General features: G+C 30.3%; 1 protein-coding gene and 2 long non-coding RNA genes across 19 annotated transcripts in view; 1 reads left to right on the top strand and 2 right to left on the bottom strand.

Annotated features, from left to right (window-relative positions):
* Positions 1–492: 492 nt before the first annotated feature.
* onecut (homeobox protein onecut) overlaps positions 493–21897 on the bottom strand; it is a 40554-nt gene continuing 19149 nt past the window's right edge. For all 3 annotated transcript variants that reach the window (XM_015937197.3, XM_015937198.3, XM_015937199.3), the window contains one exon: positions 493–3231. In XM_015937197.3, the coding sequence (XP_015792683.2) occupies positions 2741–3231 (491 nt within the window). In that variant the 3' untranslated portion in view covers positions 493–2740. The remainder of the gene's footprint in view (positions 3232–21897) is intronic.
* LOC149093317 (uncharacterized) lies at positions 10508–12294 on the bottom strand. Its single transcript, XR_016200185.1, has 2 exons — positions 11939–12294; positions 10508–11739 (listed from the first exon to the last, which is right to left on the bottom strand). It is a non-coding gene; the product is annotated as an uncharacterized LOC149093317 (long non-coding RNA).
* LOC107369380 (uncharacterized) lies at positions 12513–18491 on the top strand. Of its 15 annotated transcripts, XR_016200182.1 has the most exons (9): positions 13225–13625; positions 13880–14425; positions 14677–14984; positions 15205–15317; positions 15682–15975; positions 16466–16582; positions 16973–17270; positions 17480–17717; positions 17794–18491. It is a non-coding gene; the product is annotated as an uncharacterized LOC107369380 (long non-coding RNA). The 15 variants fall into 15 exon arrangements; XR_016200178.1 differs by adding an exon at positions 12513–12656 and having other exon boundaries at positions 12762–13625; positions 15682–16582; positions 17480–18491; XR_016200183.1 differs by having other exon boundaries at positions 15682–15949; positions 17480–18491.

Below are 21897 nucleotides of genomic sequence, written 5' to 3'. Positions count from 1 at the left end.
TTATGGTTAAATTTTAAGTTCAGATGAAGCTCACTAACAATAGACTAGTAAATCAACTCACTAATTCAGTTGTTTCTTCCTCCTTGAATTATCAGACATCATCTCTTTGTTACTCTCTGAATCTACCAGAGTCGTGTTTAGAGTTAAATTTTCATGGGAAATCACCAGAAGAAAGACGTTAATAGACGGGAAAAACTCAATGGTCAGTTTTACCCATTAATTGCAACTCAAGCTATGAGGTCAAAATCCCACCGATCCAAGCAAAAAGCTATCATTTTGTTGGTTTTTTTGCTCTCAGATTCAATTTAATCACTACTAAACACATCATTACAGAACAAACAAAACAAAATAAGATGAAAAACAAAAAAAAAGATGTAAATAAATATTTAAAAACAAAGGTTTGAAAAACTTAAAATGTAAATAAAAGGTTACAGATGAGCCATTTGAATACTGGAAACATTTGATTGTACTTAAATCAGGTGAAAGAGTTGATTGTTGTTTCGTATTATAACTTTATTCTTTGTCAGCGGAATTAGGAGTAACAGAAAGATAATATTAGATTTATCATCATAAGAAATAAAATGTTGAAACTCTGATTCTTTTATTAATGTGTCTTTGCTTTTCTATTGCATCAAAGCAAAATTAAACATTTTTTTCTCAAATCAAGATGATCATCAAGAATGTTGAACAAGTGGGAATTATCATCATCCCAATTTGATGAAATGATGATGAATGATGAACAGATGTAAAGATGAAAACATTGGTAAAATTAAATGAAATCACAGCAAAATAAAAACAAAAAATAACGATACAACCAAAAGGTATTTCAAACATATGACTAGAAACAAAATTAAGGTAAAATTTGGAAATGAATAACAATGGTTGAACATTGGTGTGACTTTGAAAGATTTGGTTGACATAAAATACGTGATTAAAATTAATCAAAGTAAGTGAAGCAAAAAATATGACAATAGTGAGGATTCACATCTTGGAATGATTGAAATTGAGATCAAGGAATGAGAAAATTATCAAGAATCAAATGGTGATTTGGGAATTGGTTGAAGGTTTGAAGGGAATTAAGGAGAATCGATCTGTGGTGCTATTGAGTATCAATTAGTCAATTCAGATTGATTGCAATCTGACTTGACCAGGTTAAGGTTTGCTTTACCTTTGTTTTGCTATATTCAATCGTACAGATAATATACATGAGAGTTCAATAGCAATTAAGTACAATGATACAGAATCATAATAGTAATAATAATAATAATTATCAATAATAATAATAAATAATAATAGCAATAATAGTAATAGTGATTAGTTAAGTTAAAACTAATGTTTTTTTATCGAGAAATTGTTTATAATTAAAGTCGATTCTTTCTGTCGTCTTCTTGCTTAGCCCTCATCCATAATTGAAGAAACCATAACAATAATAATAATACAATATATCATTACAAGTTAATAATAATCAAATTAATTATTATTATTGTTATTATTATTATTATTCGTATTATAATTTAAAATTTTCTGGTTATCCTTTTTGCTTTGTTTTGTAACTTCTCCATCTTTTTCCAGCTTTGTATGTTTTGGTTTTCCTTTCAATCAACTTCAAGCTGCATTAATTATCAGCTTACAAATGTAAATGAAGATAATGATGATAATGATGGCGATGAGGATGAGAATGGCTATGAGGATGAGTTGGATGAGGAGTTAAGATGATTGTGTTCTTATCATCATTTTTCCGGTGAAATGTTGGTTGTCTTTTGGTGAATTTGTTTTTTCTCATTAATTGTGAGATTTGCGTTTATAAATGTAAGTGAGTGGTTTTTGTGTTCCAAATTGTAATGAGGTGAAAAATAACCACAAAGAAAAGGAGAGAGAGGAAAGGTAGAGTTAATTAATTAAATTTCCATTGATGTAATCAAAAGAAGAATCAAAATTGGTTGTTAAATATTTCTTTTGTATCATCCATTTCATCCGGTTTCAATTTTAGTTTTTGAGCAGCTCACGTTAGCTCTGATTAGAGTAACAGATTAAATCCAACTTGAATTTATAATTTGAATATAACTTGTCTTTGCCTTTAAATTTCTTTTTTTGTACCAATAACTTTGTATTATCATAATTGTTTTTGTATTATTAAATCTTCTTTTTCAAGGGTTTGGGTAAGTTGCACAGTTGATCAGGAATCGATCCTTATAATATCATTTATATTACATTGCGATGCTGCTGGTTGGGTCAAGCTCAGCAAATCAGTAGAGAAAGACCAGAGAATGTTTGAGAGAAGGAAACGGAGGTGATTTAGATGGTGATCAAAGTGATGGAGAAACCATATTGTCAATTTTGATTGAAACAATCGTTTTTCACCGGTGAATAGACGATTCAACTTGCTAGGACTAGACGAGGAAGTCAGCCTCTGATTTCGACTAGATGAAACTTTATTTCCTAGGTTGATCCATATCAGATGATGAAAAAGCAAGCTGGAAACCTTTTGTTGTCGCTTTATCCTCTATGTTGAACCAGATTTACAGCGGAGTCTAAATTAGCTAATTTACTAATTATTTAGTAGCACTTGAAGATGTAAAAAGAAGAAGAAAGGGTTAAAATATTTGTTTTTCTTCTCATTTCCTCAGATATCGAGGGAAGGGGCAAATAATTTTCAACCTTTAACATAAAAAGAAGAAGATTATTGAAGATATTATTCAAATCTCATTGAGGTAAAAGACTTTTTAGCCAAAGACTGCTGTTATGTGCATGAAGATGTGGTCGATGTAACAACCCCTAATGTAACAACAGAAGTGGGTTGACCAGATAAAGAGGTTCCTTTAATTACAACAGAGTTGTTATTATTTCCATGTGTTGGACTATTTCCTCCTCCACCTCCGCCTCTCGACGATGAGCTACCACTGGGTCCACCAATGTGATGAGAGGCTGATGAGGCAGGAGAATTGGAGGCTGAGTTGAGGGGTGATGAGTGTTTAGAAATATCTGAGGCATCATCCATCCATTTATCTTGTGATCTACGACGAGCATTCATAAAGAAATTACCCACTGTCGATAAATCAAGACCCAACTGTTGTGAAATGGTTATTTGCATCTCTTTAGAAGGTCGTTTTGTTTCCTTAAAAATTGCTTGAAGTGTTCGACGTTGAAGATCAGTGAAAACTAGACGAGGTTTTTTGGGTGCTGAAGCTTGTTTACTAGTTACTGGAGTAGGTTCCTCTTTTCGTTTGCAAGCTAAATAATTTGAAACCAAAAACAACAGCAAACCATGATACAAATCAGCAGTGGGACATTCATTTATATTTATCCATTAGTATCCCCAAAAAAATATAGAGTGATTTAGGTGTTGAAAAGATGATTGAAATGATTGGGTTTGTTGTTAAGTAACATCAAGATGAAGATAAAGAAGGAGGGAAAATTGAGTGTTCGTTGTGGTGGTGACAATGTTGATATTATTTTTGCACAAAGGTATAGGTGTGTGAGTGTAAGTGTGTTAAAACCAGCAGATATATAAAACAGCACATGTAATGAAAAGAAACAAGAAAAACAACAATTAGTTGATTAATACAAACTGTATAGAGTGTTTTTTAGCTATACATTAGATACATTACTTATTAATATATTGTAATTAATAAATTAATGAGAAAAAAGATTCACTTGAAACAATAAAATGATAAAACAAAATTACAATCACATCATTAAACAATTTTTTCAACAGATTTCTAAACCTTTGATCGTCTGCCATACTTTCACTATTAAGCAAAAACAATGCCATCTAATGAGACAAATGGATCTTACTGTTTTCACCAAATCATACTTTTTTTGGAAAATAATTGACTGTTTTCATTATTAATTTACTTTAATTATTTATCTTTATTGTTCAATTGATGATGATTTAAAAATTAGATAATGTATCAATCAAAATCGGAAACGTTACGGAAAATGGAATGACTGAGATCGGTTTCAAACAAGAACGAAGTGAAAATGTTAACCTTATCCATTATTTACTCTCTTCTCAAATTCAAGTGAAATTGTTTGAAAATTGTGAACTTTGTTAATTGTTTTACTCATATGATGGTTGTTGTTATTGATGATGATGCTGATAATAATAATCAAGTTGATGATAATTAGGATAGCATGACAAAACCAATAAAAAAGCTACTAAACTTCATAATGAAACATCATCATGCAATGCATTTTACTTTCATCATCATTTCATTCATTTTCATCTTCTCCCTTTATGGTTTGTCTTTAATACATTTAACGATGCTAAGATGATGATGAGGAGGAAAAAGAAGAAGAAGATGAAGATAAAATGATGATAAAAGGTGAAAAGAAAAAGGATAAAAAAGAGTTTTCTCTACATGATATTTTAACTGGAAGAAAAAGACTTCATCTTTACAATGGTTTACCATTATTCTTGTCGGAACTTTGTGGCTTTTCAGATCACTACCATTTAAGTTTTCACATTTCATCTTCTCATCACATTCACCATCTTCATCATGAACATCTGATAACCTCTTTGAGTTTGTTTTGTTCGTGATGATAATTGAAAATACAAGGGAAAAACAATTAACTAACTTGACTTTCCAAAGCAACAACCATCACAATGAACAAGCAACAATCACTATTATTATCCATAAAAGCGTGGTTACTTATTGATTTATTTCACCTTCAGGGAATCAAATTGAACCAGGTAAACCAGAAGACAAATGATTGTGATTAATATAATTTCAAGAAATCAAATATCAACAATAACATCAACATTCAAATGGGAATGTAAAAAGGCAAACAATTGAAGCATCATTTGCCTTTCTTGATCATTGAGAAACAAAGGAATAATATTTACATTTAATTTCATTAACCAGGACAATTAAGAGGATAATAATGATAAATATTGGCAAATGACATTCAATTGAAAAATGGCAATCAATTCAATGGCCATTTCACTTAATGTTCAACTGATTTCAATGATTAAACAATCAATTATCAATATTGGTAAAATGGCAACATGGAAGTAAAAATTATCATATTTCCAGTATTAATATTACAAGATGAGATGTAAAGACAAATGATAAATAAGATGAATTAATTGTGACAATTTATAATCACTTTAAGTCGCAACATTTAACTTTCACTTAAACGATATACATTTGTATTATAATGATAATATCCACCCATTTTTGGGTTAAATATATATCATTAGATTGAACGATGTGCAGAATTGCTGATTCTCAATAATGATTAAAGTTGATTTGTTTAATCCTTCAAATTGATGTTAATTGTTTTCATTTGGGCGGTTCACTAAATTATTGCATTTGCAAGCAAAAATGATCAAAAATGATTCAGATTTACCAATTTTGATCAAATTAACCAGAAATTATCCGAAAAACAAAACCAAAAACTAATCTCAATTTAACCAGATTTGAAAGCAAAACCAAAGCACACAAAAAAAGCTTCAACCCAAAAACAATGAATTGAAAATGTTTGACTTTTCGGGTGAAAAAATTGATTGTCTTAATTAACAGAGGATATACTTAATTAAGAAATTAAATTAAATTATATTTTCAATGGAATGATGTAAAGGTAGAAAAGGCTTAATCATAATTAAGCATTTTTCCCAAAAGGTTTACTCCTTGCAAGGTTTGATCATCCATTTGAAAGTTGTAGTGAAGATACAAAGTACTGGACATGTAAAATGGGTTCAATGTGTTACATCTGATGGGACAAGAGGCACTTTATTAGGTTACAAGATTGTTAACTTATGGCCTAACAAATCCTAATTAGATGATGAATAAAAATGACGATAAAAATGGATGAAAATGGATGATGGAAGGGATGATGGAGAAGATAAGAAAATGTCTGTAAAATGAAGATTCCTCTTCATCTTAACCATTATCCATATCATCATTATTATTACTGTTATTCCTATTACTGAATCATGGTAAAGTCCCTGTTTTATCAAGCCAATCAAGCCTATTTTTGTTCAAGCTAAATCAGCTTAGTTTAGCTTCTTACTCATTTACCCTGAAGGAGAAAAAATCATTTCTATTGTATTTCCCTGAATCAAAGTGCTTTTGATCATTTCATCTTTTTTTTTGGCTTTTACCTTTTAAATTTACTTGATATATAAAATATAATAACAATAATAATCAGCATAAAACTCACAAAACATGAAGTCTAACAATATTAATTAAATGTTAATAGCAATCGGAAAACTGGGATTTGAACTTCTTTTTTTACTCTTTTCAAATAATCCTGAATAGTTGAATTAATGCTGATTATCTCAGATTGTTATTATGATTAATGGCAAGAAATAGATTTGATTATTTACATTTAATTGTCAGAGTAAAATGAAGAAGAAGAAGAAGAAAAAAAATATTAAAAATAAACTAATAATGATAACAATATTTTGCTTGTGTTTTTTTTTTCACATCAATAAAACAACATGAAAATCACCATAGAAACTCACAGGGAATAGTTTGATAAAAAAATGATATTATTTTGATAATAATTTTATAAACATATAAATGGGACTTTGGGTTACTCAAAAATTCATCTAAATTGTCCACAAAAAGAAAGTGCAATACAAAATTAAATATAATACATTTCAATTGTGTCAAAAGTCACACTATCAAGCTATTATTACCAGCCATTATTATCATTACTGTTATTATCATTATTAGTTGATTATTTTTGTCAAGTTATTACATTCAAATAAGCAACAACAACAACTATTAATTAGATTGAACCAGAACGGAGGACTTCATTAAAATCGCAACTCCAAATGAACCAGAAAATTTCCGTAAGCTAAAAGCCTCAAAATGACTGATCAAGTTGATTGAATCTGAAACTTCTTCAGAGGAATTTTCGCTTTCGATTTTTTCGCCACATTTTCTTAAATTCTTACACCAGAACTGAGAAATCATCGAAATCTTGACTCCAAATCAGATGAACCAGAAAAGCTCATTTAGATGGCAAAAAGATCCAGAAAATTTCGATGAATTGAAAGGTCGATCTTTTGATCTTTTTGATTGACTTGAAATTTCTTTTCAGAAATTTTTGTTTTCGATTTTTAGGAATTTTTCTTTTAAAATAATGTTTAGTTTCCATGTAATTTCATGATTATCAGATTCTTGTTAAAGGTTATCTCATCTCGAGCAGACTTTATTTAGCTTTTGATTGTTAAGAGTGAAATGTAAATCTATTATGAATATATTTTTTGGAGTTGCAATTGTTTAATGAATGTAAGTTACATGATAAATGATAACAATATTTATTGTTAACCTTTATCGTTAGTAAAATCTGTTTACCTGGTAAATGTTGAACAATATCACAAGTCATACACAAATGAAAAGCAATCAATCTTTTACAATTACCTCCATCATCATCTTGTATGGAAAGGCATCTTTAGGATAAAAATGTGATCAAGTAAAGGGAAGGCAAAAAAAAGAGTAACATTTGAAGAAGCTAATCTTTCAATTCACATCTTAAACTGGAGTCTCTTCTTCATCCTCATCTTCTTCCTCCTTCATCTATTCATTTGGGTTCATTTTTATAACTCAAAGTCAACATCCATGGCAACATGTTGACTCGTCCATTGCCATTTCAACCAAACATCAAAACACTTTACAACAAATCTTACCTCTTCTCCTCTCATCCTCCTTCATCTACCATCATCATCATCATCTTACCAATGATGGAGTTTTGATTGTCTCACTCAGCAAAAAGCAAAAGATGAGTGAAGAAGAAGAAAAAAAACTCTGATTTTAACTGAAAGAAATATCATGCAACATCTGGTTGATCCTCATCCTTATCCCTAACTCACATCAGCCATTTCTCACACATCTTTTCATATGCAACATCTAATTCAATATTTTTCTGATCAACAATTTTCTTCCTCAAGTCATTACAATTTCCCTTTCCGCCATCAGATATTAGGTAAAATTAACAGGTAAATTGGGTTAACAATGAGTATAAAAGTGAGACCAAACTGTTTCATCAAAAGTATTAAAAACCCAAATCTCAAACTAAATTGGAAACCCATTTAAACCAGAAATGACTCTTAAAGTGCCTAACATTAAACTTGACTTAAAAATGAAAAAAACATTGATTTATAAAAATCAACTGATTGAAGACAATAAAGGAAAGAAGCAAAATAAATTAATATTAAAAGTGCAACATTTATCCATAAACAATACCAGTTAATTGCATCCATATTGTGATGATTGATGATTTACCCTTTAACTGTAATCATCTTTTGCCATGATAATTACAAGACAAACAGAAATGAATACAAAAAAAAGCTAAAGACATTTAGTGCCATTTAAACAACAATTATCACAAGTTATACATTCACTGTTGAACTGTTTTCATTTTTGTTCACATCACTGGATGATGATAATGATGATGAAAAGGATAAAACAACAAGAATATTATTCCATGATGAACATGAATTGATCTGAAAAGCACAATTACAGTCATCAATGTTTATCAATAAATGATATTGTCTTAGACAATAAGTGTTACACTTAAGAGACGAGGAAAAAAAAGACTGACAATAAACACGCATTGAAAATATCAATTTTATCCTCATCATCATCAACTTAAAAACCTATTCTAACCCTTTCCTTGACACATCTTTTTCTGACTCTCTTTTTCACCATCTTCAGCCATCTTCATCCACCATAATCTGAGAAAAAAAGGAAACAGTTGACTTGCCTGTTTCACACCTCATTAAGCCATTAAATTGCCTTGATGTACAAACTTTATATTATTTTATCCTTCATCTACAGTCTTTTCACACTTATTTTGACAAAAAAATCAGAGCCATCTATTGGTATCGAAACTCTAGCCCTAGCATCAACAGTGCTAGCTTAGTACTTTCGTCTTACTATTGGCAATATAATAGACGGCGCTGTTTTTTTTGTCAAAATAAGTGTGAAAAGACTGTAATGAATAACACTGTAACTATCATAATAATAATATAAAATAATCATGAAGAAAAAACAGGGAAAAGTGAAACATACAATTCATTGTCAATTCAACTCATTTTTTTGAGCTTCCCAAAAAAAAGGCCTAAATCTCATCAATTTTAGACGAAGAAACCTTTTCTTTTTTTTCAATTTTGCTTTTATAAAATTTCAAGGAAAAACTGTGAAATCTTATTTTTATTTATCATCATGATCATGATGATGATCATAAACACTGTCATCATTGCTCTCATCAGGATAATTTGAATAAAGGATGAAAAAATAATGAGACTTGAATCAAATTCAAATTGAATCATTCGTTTATTTCCTCTTCTCTTTATCCTCTTGCTCGTCAAAACTCTGCCATTGTCAATCTAATATTAACCTTTAATGATGATGTTGTTGTTGTTGTTCATTATTATCATTTTTGTCCCATTCTGATTGACAATTTTGTTGATTTAGCATTTCATTTGAAGAGTTAAATGGCTCTGCAATAACAACAATGATACCTTTGGTTGTATTAAAAGAGGATCAAGATTAAATGACGGTTATGCGAATTGATTAAGAGATTCAATCTTCATCATCATCACATTTGCAAGTGAAACCTTGATTTGATCGTGAAACATGATTGAGAAAGAAAAGTACAATTCATTGAATTGATGGTAGAGAGGAGAAGGAATTGTTCAGTAAAAAGAAGAGAGAAAAAGATTGATTCTTTGGATGGTGTTACATTGATAAATTACCATTGGGTTGAAAGATGATCAAGATCAGGATGAATGATCATTTCATCTATCAATTCAGTGGTCAACTTTTTTTACAGTTTATTAACAAGTTAGTCACTTGCTAATCGTCTTTGCCTTTTGTTTTCAACTTTAACCATCAAACATCAGATTGATGCTTTGCTATTTATACATCAACACAATCATGATTATCAAGCATCTAGAAGCCAATTGTTGATCAAGCTTGACATTGCTGAATCTAATTGTTTTCATGTTTTGTACACATAATGAATGTTTAATTATTGGATCAATTTCATCTCAATTGGATTGGATATTTTACAATGAAGGAGATTAAAAGTGATACTTTTTTTGTTGCTTGATTCTGTGGTTACACTTGAAATCATGAAATGATTCTAGAATGATTCAGGATTAGGTTGACATGAGAAATAATCTGATCTTTTTTTTCTCTCTCCTTTGAGATTCAACTTGTTCAAAGATTGAACATTTTCCTTTTACTATTTGACTCTCTTTTAACGCTATTTTCATTGTTTCCAATTCTTTTGATTGTTCAATGGTTTGTTGAACCAATATTGTTGATATTGAAGTCAACAAAGTAGCTGGTTTTAAAATTTAATTTATCTTAATCGATGATCAAATAACTATTAATCTTAACAATTTGTCAATTTCACAATTGATCAATATGGTAAAGTGACAAGAAATAAGTGCTTTCAATCATAGATGATGGAAACGGTAAAGTCAAAGATTGTCTATCAGCTGGTCTCATAATTGATTATATTGGATTAATATTGATACATAGTCAGCCATTAATCCAGTATTATTCATGATTTAAGTGTTAAATTAAAACAGCTTGACTTTCTGAGTGAAGATTAAAATATGCTAATCTAATTAGATGGATTGGTTAACATCGTATCGTCTTAATTATTGTTGGGTCAATGTATTTCTATGGTAAAGTCGGCCAGATTGAAAATGTTGATTGAGTAGTGCTACATGATTAAATTGAAAATGATGATGAACTTTACTTTTGCACTCTTCATTCCTTGTCTTTAGCCTTTACTTTATGATGACTGAGAGGATGACAAAAAGAGAGAGAAGAGAAAATCTTTGATGAAGTTGAGATGAAATATCGAGTCCCGTATGGTTAAGGGTGAAATTAATTGGAAAATGATGAGGGTTCAATCAATAATTATAGTTGAACTGGTTCAACTTAACAATGAAATAACGTTTCCTAGTTGCTCTTTTCTTTCGACTTATATCTGGTGAGATAATCATGCAAATACTAAATGGTCACAATTTAAAATTTATGCAGCGAGTTGCGATAAATTGAAGTTGAATCGAGTCAATTGGTTTATTCTGGATTTGTCCATTTCCATGATAACATCTTTTCAGCTTGCCACCGGTAGAGTCGTCAGAATATATTTTAAACCAATAAATAATATCTTTTGCTTGGTAGATGCATTAATCATCTTAATTGGTGAGAGCTTAGATTCAATTCAATTCAACTGATAATAACTTTTGGAGAAACCATGTCAAGTTCGTTAACCTTGTTGGTTAGTTGAAAACTTTATCATTTGATTCCAGACTCATCATGGGCAGGCATTATCAAATATTACAATTTTATCCATCAATTTTGTTTGTTCACCAAGAAGAATCTTTTTTTTTTGTGGAACTTTTTTGCATTTTTGTTTTCCATCATCTCTTCCTATTGTGTTTTCCTTGAAATCCTTTTGTTTGAAGTTTGATGATATCTAGTGAGTAACAACCTACAATAAAGCTCATGAAACTTTAAGAATAAAGGCGTAAACATGAAATTCAGCACAAGAGTCTTGATTCCAATGAAACTTTTTTTTCATCTCTCCTTCTTCATTTCATCTTGCCAGTGGTTATCATGGATTCTTAAGTAACAACTTGGACTAAATGTTTTCCCTGCGAGTTGGTTAAACTGGCAACCTTTCTTCAAATAAGAAATTCAGTTTTGACTTTCTTTAGATTTTTGTACACTAATGGCCATTTCTTGCTTCTTCAAGAGTAAACTATCAATAAAGAGAAAAGAAAGAGACGAATAGAAAAAAAAGCAAAATAAAATCAAAAGAAAGACGAGTAATAGAGTGAGAAAAGAGTGTTGTGATGAAAAATGTGAAGAAGAGTCACTGAACAAGGTAGATGGTTGAGTCAAAACAAGAGGTTGACTCTAGATATACTGTTTATAATGTCAATGCTTGTTTTTAGTACATTCACGAACAACCTCCAACTCCGTCTCCTCCTCTGTTTTTAACCATAGACTTCATCAATTTGTTTTATTCACAGGCTTTCTCTTTCGAGTTTCTTCTTGATACTTTTTTTTAAGCTCTCCATACTTTTTGTACTCTCTTTTTTGTAAGCTTGATAGATGTGATGAGCTGATGCCGTACAGAGTAGTCTTGCCATCCAGTCTTTTTATTTGCTTAAACAAAATGTATGCTTTCCCAGCGAGAATGGAGCGTCAGAATTGTTTGTTTGAAACTCTCAGGTAACTATGGAGACACATGCCTACCGGAAAGTAGGAGTGAAAGGTATAAAGTGTGAGAGGAAGGTAGAGTAACATATTGCCAGGTTCTCTCTCTTTCCTCGATCTACAGTGTAGGTGTTGTTGTGTGTTGACTGTTCCATTCATTTTTTCCTTTCCAAAAAATGTGTGAGTATTGCAGTACGAGGATAGCATGGCAGGGCAAATTCACACTTTGATAGAGGTAATAATTGTAATTATCATTTTCCATCATCAAATTGCTTTAAATAGATGGCGAGAAAACCAAGTTTACATTCAGGTTATTATTTCACCTTTCGTTTGCTGTTTCAGAGTCAATTCAAATAGAGGAGTAAACCAAATGAAGAGGTAGCATGATCTTTCCATGAGTAACATTTCTCTCCTATTCATGTAAACAACCAAGAATCCAAACGAGGATGAAATTTAGTGAGTAAAAGTTATTTTCTTTCAAGGCTAATAGCAGTAAATTGTTTTCTCCTTTTCTTTTGCCTTGTTTTTTCTTCTTCTCCTTGTATTATTTGTGTGTACTAGAGGGATGGTTGTGGTAACAATACGTTTCTGGTAACTTTACATTACAATGTAATCAAAAAGAAATAACAGGTTCATCAATTATTCCTTGCTGGCAACAATCGAGTTTCCCTTTGGCTTTCGGATGATTGAATGACCATCATGATTGGCAAGGCACTAAATTGTTAAATCATACTATTGTGTTCACAGTAAATATACAAAAACATTGTCAACGAATAGAAATAAAACATGTCCAAAAGGTTCAACACACTTTTCACAGTTATAAATGCAACAAGAATAATGAAAGGTAATTCAGAGAAAAAGCTGTATTCAAATTAAACACGAATATTATTCAATAAACTGCCGAAATACAAGAAAATTAGCAAAATAAATTGATATTAAAAGCTTTACTAAATAAACTTTGCTTCTCAAACGGTAGTGAGAATAGTAGTGAGAATAGACTTATCAAGGCTATTCACACTAAAAGCCGTTAACTTAACATCATGTGATAAACGTTTTTGTTCAACTTATGCTCAATTAACTAATGCTAATGTTACAAAAATTTCCGTTAATTTTCCTAATGATTTGTCATTATTTTTTACATCTCAATTTGTTAACCCTTTCTGTTTAACTGTTTGGTTTATTTTCTGTATTAAAGTATTTCTATCTTCTGTTAAATTGTAATTTAAACTCTTCTTCTCTTTGTTTTTTCCCTCACTTCTGTGAAAATCAAAAGTGTACAGCAACAAAAGGATATAGATTTTTGTTGATATTGCCTGTTTTGTAACAAATCTTAATGATGATAATGATTATGAAAACAGCAGAATTTCCTTGTCTTCCAGGTCAACATTGTAAATTTTAATTGTACCCAAAACAATTGAGATTGATGTGAGTATATTTTGTTTGGACTAATCTACTTACAATCTTGTAATTCACCACTAATTCACAGTTTCGATATTATGAGGATATTTCCTCTTCTTCCTTCACTTTCTCTATTTCTAATCAACTAAACTCCATTTTTATTAACCCTCTTCGAACTATTCAGTATCTAATTGCATTTAAAACAAAAGATTGTAAGCTCAATGAGTTTTCTGAGGACTAAAAAGGTTTCTTTTTATTTCTTTTTTTTCTCCTTTCCTCAGCTTCCTTCATGTCTTTTCTTCTTAATCATGTCGTATGTCGATTACCAAGTGATCTGCAAGCCTGAAAAGTCGATTCATCACTAGTTGATTGGTTTGGTTCACTTTATTTGCAAGCTAAGTTACAATCAAGCCTTTTATTTTGTTCACAATGTAAAAGTTAATGGAAAATTGAAGGATGAGACCAATGGTTGGGAAGAAGATTCAGCTCAAGAAATAAGAAAGAAATAAAGGGGAAACAAAAGAAAGTGAAAGAATAGAAGGTCAGACTTCAATATTGACCAATCGAAGTCAAGTCAATTCTGTTGATGGGATAGAATCTCCCTCATTTCCGCTATTTATCTTCATTACTGACCTTAATTTGGATATAACGCATAACAAAAACATGTAAAACACTCTACACTAATCCATCTTAACTCGTACACAGCTTCCGATCTGGCAATCCTTTTACAGCTTTAACCTACACCAACAATAGTTACATCAACCGCTTAGACAAGCATTTATAAGACAAGGATACCTTTCAATCAGTATCTGTGAGATTTCCTTCCGGTTCGTATGAAGAAAAAAAAGTGCAATTCTCAACAATGAGAACAGAAATTGAGAAGATGAAACAATGGAAAGTAACTAAAATTTGTGAACGTCAACGAATTGACTAGGAATAAGAAAATAACAACCAATTCGTGCAAAATAGGATAATTAAATTGAATTTTATCGATTTTTCTCAATTTTCCACTTTTTATGTACCTTAATGTATTTTTTCTCAATTACTAAACTAGTTTTATCTTTTGTTTTAATTTCAGATAATAGTAGTGATCTTTACACTGGAATCATGCATCAAATATTCACACATTAAAAAATTCATTATCCACTGAAACCGCAAAAACCAAACCAAAGAGCTGTTTAGGATATTCTGAGGATGCTGATAATTTTTTGGAAATGAAGATTTCCAACAAAAAATGCTTACTGTTCAGCTTTCATCAACTAAGCATTGAAATTCGTTCTTAACACTTTAAAGAGATGGTTGGCATTCTTTTAACAACATTAACGATTGACTAGAAGCAAATCTTGCAGCATTGTCGCTGCAGCATGAATTATCCAGAGGAATGAAGTAAGAATCTAAAAATTGTAAAAAACAAAAGACAAAAATGTTTCCACTAACAACATGAGAAACTTTCCAGTTCATTTGTTAATTCAAAAAGATTGACTAAATTGAGAGAAACATAGTTTCATCGTCACTCTATTAATAGTTTTAGCTTCGCCAATTAACAGTTAAAAATTTTCTTCAAAGAGACAAATTTATTGAAAACTTTGTAACTTTCTGAATGTAGGTAAATGAGAGACTTCGAGATAAAGAGACAGGATGGGAAACTTTGTTGCAAAAAAAGGTGAATATAAACATCGTTGGAAACTTTGTAACACCTTGACTTGGATGCAGATGAAGGTGAGTATTTTTTTCCTCTGTCAACTTGAGTAGAATCTGATTAAGATGATGCAGTAAAGGATGATTATGATGACAAGTGTTGAGAGAGAAGCCAACGAAAACTGAGACACATGAAAAAAGATAAAAGTAAAGGGAAAAAAATAAACTGGCTAAATGTGTTTTCATGAGTTAGCTTAGGAAAGCCGAGCATGTTTGAAATTAAATTGGCCAAATCAGTAGAAATAGTATTTCAATCGAAATTACTGGCAATGATAAAGAGGAATAACTCTCTCTCTTTACTCTTATTCATCATCTTTCTCAGTGTGACAACAATTTATTATATTTTTTTACTAACTTTTTATATCTTTATTTATTTTTTTCAAAGGTGAAATAAATGTTTGTCAAATTGAAGTTTTCCGATTGCTCCTCTAATATCTTGTAAGATTATCTTAATCGACTTGGATTTACTCTCTTGCAGCATCATTATCATCAATGCTCATCATGGTGATCATCATTGCTGCGTTTTAAAGAAAAAATCCTTCAAACACACAAAAGCGAAGGAAAGGGAAAAAGAAACACTTGGAGAAAAAAGAAGAAGAGAAATAAAACATTTTCAAAGTGAAAAAAAGGCGACTGGAAAAGCAAAGGAGAAAGTAATAAACAGCGAGTCTCTTAATAAGTTATGTGAATGTGTTACACTGTTTTGTGATTGCTTTACTACATCTACAAGATGACTTGTCATCCTCATCATTTTCTTACTCTCTTCCTTCCTTCATCATCATCATCTTCAAGTGTTTATAACAAGTCTTTACAATTGTCTCTTCATCTCTTTCTCACTGTTATTTTCTGTGTTTGTCTGTGTTTATTTCTTTTATATAAAAAAAGTGATGCGTAATGTGATAAATAGTACACAATTTAGATACTTTCATTTCCTAGATCATCAAATTTACTCACTCTTACGCTCTTCCAATCTTCCTTCAATCTTCTCTTTGCATCTTTCTTTAAAAAACATCACCGTAATCATCATCCTTCTCACTCAAATACAATCAACAACCAAACAAAATCTCTTCATTTCTTTCACTTTTTTTTATTTTAACTCTACCACAGTTTGTCGTTCAACATTAACGAGGTTATTTTTTTCTCTTCTCTTCATTATTTCTATTCAACAGTAACAACAACATTGGGAAAAGGTTAAACAAAGTGACGGTAAACGCTCATCACTCCACTATTCTCATCATCATCACCATCATCATTATCATCAGTATCTGACCTTGGTTCAAATCTGGGTTTGATATTTACCGTTAATTCTGTTAACTCGTAACTTGGAAGAAGACAATGATGAGTACAAAAAAAAGAAGGATGATGAAACTAAGGAGAGCAAGAAAAAAAACAGAGTAGACAAAAAAGTAGAAAGAAATCAAAAGAAGAAGAAAAAGAATGTAATGAACAGAATTATACCGATTATTTTTCTCACTCATTTCATTCAATTTCAACTTTTAAAATCAATCAAGATTCTCAATCTAAATGAGTCTTATAAACCAAACATAGACCTTTTCTTTATACCATTTTCCTCCTCTTTTTCCTCCCTCATCATCATCTTCCCATCTTTTTCTTCATTAACGTCTTTTTTCTCCCTCTATATAACTTTTTCTTTTCTTTTTCATCATTTCTTTCAGACCTTAATTCGAGGAAATTGAAAGGCAAACCAACACAAACATCAACATTTATAACGAAAAAAAGGCGAAAAAAGATGAGAATCAAATCATAAAGGAGAAAAGCAAAAGTATCAAAATTTAGAGTTGACAAAAAGGCACTTGACACCGAGAAGAGGAACAAAAGGCCAAAATATCTTTTACCAATGGTGATATTTCATTGCACGGCAAAAAAGCAGAGTGAAAACTGGAAAATTGCTCACAATAGCCATGACTGTCAACATGATAAACCTGAATTCCACTAATCGCGGTAAAGTGAAAAGTAAAATTAAACTTTACTTCGAGCTTGTTTATTTGAACAACTTCACATCACACAAACCACATTAATAACAACCTACAATCTATCACTTAATCTTGACCTTATATATTATTTAACTTTAAACGATGAAAAAACAATCAACTGCTAATAGTTCCTTCCTTTTTCTCACCCTCTTCCTGATTTCCTTAATCATCATTAATCCAATGATATAGGTTTCCGATATCTTAATTTTGAACACTCTAGAAACCCTTTACCAATGGACCAATTGAAAGATGAAATCAAATCTATACACTTGATTGTCTAACTGGGAAACATTGGAACAATCATTGAAAATCGTTTATGAATCATAAAAAAGTCAACAAAAAGATAAATTTATTAATGATCACAATCAACTAATTAACCATTCATCGTTCAATTAAAACCTATGTTAACCTTGCGTTAATCAATAATGTAACCAGAACCAAATTGAAAACGGTTTGTTGTCTATCAAAGTCAATAATAACTTCTTTTTTTCATTCATTCGCAGATTGGTCTTAAACTGAACAAAAGAAATGATCAAATCAACATTGAATCGGTAATTAATTATGTCATGAAACGAAGTCCAAAATGAAACCAATTAATTGTGATGCAAAGGGAAAAGAGAAACAAACAATAATCAAGATTATGGGTCGTCAAGTTAATGATGATTTAATCACAGTCAACCAAAGTTGATTATTAATCAACATATTCAATCATGAAGATGACTTCTTCTTCTTCATGTTAGATTCCTGTAAAAAGTCAACTTTTTCCTGATATTTTTTCAGAATCTTTCTCCTTTATAACTCATCACTGGATATTCAATCTCATTCTGATTGTTTTCTTGATATTTATAATAATGTTTCCTTTCAACTCTTTTTGACCCAATTGCACACTATGAATCAAATAACAATACAATTTTATAAAAAAATAGCAATGAAATTGATTCACTATTTAATCAATTGTGATCAATATATTGAACCAAAACCAGTTAATCATTGGTAAGTTAAAGCAACATTAACAATAATAACCAGTAACACCTTCAAAAAGGTATTAAAATGTATTTCTTTTTCTCTCTCATTCCAATGAAATTCATATCAACATTTCACCTGATTACTATAGTTATTATCATTATTAACTATTGAATTGTCACTCTTTATTGTTGCCAATTGCCAATGAATAAATGAAAGTGAAATATCCAACCATTAATTTGTTGCGCCTTAAAACAAAAATCAATGAATCAATTGTATTAAATAACAAGCTGTGAAAAGGTTAAATCTAACAAGAGTCAAAACTCAATATCATTGATTCAAACAAATTATCATAATTGATCTGTGAGAAACAATCAGTTAAATGAATGAAATATTTGAAAAGAGCAACAAGTTTAAAGTCAATCAATGTTAACTAATTGCCAGCCAAAAAAATCAATTCATTTTGAAAGATTAAAATTAAACAATCATTAACAATGATATTGGGCAAAATAAAGCTATCAATAGCACTCGACTTTACCTGATGAAAATCATTTAGACGATGTTTCTCCAAAATGAAAGAAATGTATAAATTTATTTCAATTGAATTCACGCTTCAAATGAATAAATAATAATGATTGTTATTAACTGATGATAAAGTTGTGATCATTAAAATATCCAACTTAATCCATTCAATAGACAAAGTTTGCTGGTTAAAGCAGTTTTCATATTAAAAAAACTGTTTCAATTTTTGTACTTATCTTCAAATTATTGTCTAACCTAAGCATAAAATTTAAATTTATCAATACTTAAGTCATCTTTACAATCCTTTTCGTCATCATTCATCATTTAATTTCAAGTTGAATACAATCAAATCAGGATTATCAAATGTTGAAAAGGTTATTAACAAAATGAAACTCAAAATGATTTAGAAAGCAGAAAAAGATTGAAAACAAAATCTCAACCCAACTCTTCATTGTAATGTTAAGTGATTGCCATTTTGTGGTCACTAAAATGTTATTAATTGTAAGGTTTGTATGTAAAGTCAATGTTTTCACGACTCTATTCACTTTAACTGTATTTCAATTACATTTTATTACTATTAATGGCAATGAATATTAAATTAGGTTAACGTTTAACTCGAGAGATTGACAGTGTTTTTAATGTGTTCATTATTCACCAGTTTTTCCTGCTGTTCCAATGTGAACATGATAAAATGATTGGGTTAACATGAGCAAATTGTTACAATTGATATAAACATTAACATGTTTAATCAGTGTGAAGTAAAAGATGATTACAAAATAAAAAGGCTCTTCACATGAAAAAGATATTGTTAGACTGTCTTCACCCACTCATCACTATTTACTCGTCTTCATTTCATCCACTTTCATCATTTTCATGGTTAACATATTGTCCTTTGCCTGCTTTTTTGGACCCATTTTTGGCATCTTTTATGTTGAAGAGGAAAAGCATCTTGAAAATTGTCTCATTAACATTGACATTAACAGGTAAAAGTGAATCAACTTAAGCAAACATTTCTCGTCTAAAATGAACACAAAGTTGCTTTGAATTTGTTGTGTTGAAAAGCATTTTAAAAGGTTGAACAAAACTGCTATTAATGTTTAACCATTTATTGTACAGCATTTTTGAAACACTCAACCTTGCAACTATAAATACTAACCTGAAATGGTTAAGTATTTGAATCAGTCTTGCAAGTTGGTGAAAAGGTTGAGTAGAGAGAGAGAGACAAAAATATCAAGAAAGCAAAGGTAGGAGTGAAACTGGAGTGTAAGTTATATCATAGACTAAAGGTTCTGATTGAAGCCTGTGAGAAAGAAACCATATGAAACACACCAAAAACCATGATGATAAAAAGGTTTCAAAAAGTGTTTTCATCATTTTATCTTCTTATTCTTCTTCTTTCTTTTCTCCTGCAAAACATTTGGTCATCAACAAAACTCCCAGCTCTTTATCTTGACTCAGACAAACAGTATCAAAAAAACATGCAATAAAACATGCCTTAAAACACACAATAACATGAGAAGGAATGAAAAAATATTAAAAACTGTTTACCAAGTAAAATGACTTCCAATGTTAGTCATTTTAAACAAATTTTTCTCCAAATTTCCTAGCTACTAAAAATGTAAAAATCTTAAAATATCAACACAAATTATTCGAACCCAAAAAATGATTTAAAATCTAGAAAATTTTCAACTTCAATGTTTTATCAAAACAGCTTTTTAAATAAATGTTAAATCGTCTCAAGCAATTATACAATGAAATACAATACAATCCTCAAAAATCCATTTTATGTTGAAAACTTTTGTAATATGTATAAGTTACCGTCAAATGTGCAATTATGGGAAGCTCACAGTAGCATCAAAGGATGAAACAATTTAAAGCCGAAAATTAAATCAACAAACGGAATCCTCGATCATGACCGAACTCTCTACTGAGTTGGACACAATCAGTCGAAAAGACCTGAATTCTGATGAAAAAACCATCGTCAAGTACAACGTCACAAAATAAAATCTTTAGCTTTTGTTCAAATTGAAAGATCCTGGATGAGAAAAGCCTTTACAGCAAAAGAGTTTACGCAAAAACTTTCTTTCCAGTTAAAAGTCGAGACTTTGTGTGTTTGACGAATCACGTCCGTCCCAGAAATCGAGTTTTCCCAAGAACTCACTTTTATAGCTATTTAAGGCCTAAAAACTGAAGTTCTTAAAAAGTTTTTCTGTTCGGGTTATAATCCAAACTTAGAACTTGGTTCTCCAAGATTTCTTTACATTTGCTGTGGAGGTCGATACCGATATTTGGACAACAAAACCTGTATTGACAAAGCTATCAAAATATCACGTTCAGCAAACTTTATAAATATTGCCATCCCAGTCTATTCCTTCACAACTAAACGCGAATTTGAAAATTTCTCATTCTTGGAGTCTGAATTTTGACAAATCTGAGGTCATAATAAAGATGTTATTGATCTATTAATCGTCCTCTTTGATTATAGAAATGGTCAAATATGTTTAGCTTCAGATTGTATTAATAAATGAAAAATAATCTGAAAATGATTATTCGTTGAACAGTTGAATATTGTCAGTTAACCCATAAAAGAGGCTTTAAGACTTTTGAACAATATTCACTGTTATTAATCGGAAAACAATGATAATAATGCAATTGAAGATGATGATGCTCATGTAAGAATAATTCATCGATAATAATAATAATCAATCGATAGGTGCTCAAGCGTAATCAATGAATCAATCATCACATTTCACCCTTTTCCTCTTTTCCTTCCTCTTTCCTCTCTACTCCCTTCACTTTCAATCATTATCATCATCATTAGTATCATCGTCATCATGATAACAATAGTCATAAAAACAACAATAATCATAATGATAATGACAATCATGGTTATAACTCTTTATCCATGTTGACTGATTGAGAATCCCTGAGCCAGATAAAATGTCATACTTGACAAAATTCATCATAATTTTTACAATTCACCATTCAATGGGTAAGAGAAAGAAAAAGAAATGAAATTATATTAAAAAGGCAATTTTTTAGAAACTTTTTTTTTCTGTCAGCATCCTCATTCTAATAATATCATGATATCAACATAATCAGGATAATCATAATCATGCAAG

This window comes from Tetranychus urticae, chromosome 3, assembly GCF_039701765.1.
Source record: "Tetranychus urticae isolate SD_2017Ah chromosome 3, NJAU_TeUrti_SD_1.0, whole genome shotgun sequence".
Lineage (NCBI taxonomy): Eukaryota > Metazoa > Arthropoda > Arachnida > Trombidiformes > Tetranychidae > Tetranychus > Tetranychus urticae.
The sequence above is the reverse complement of the archived record's forward strand: the minus strand, read 5'-3'. Positions and strand labels throughout refer to the sequence as shown.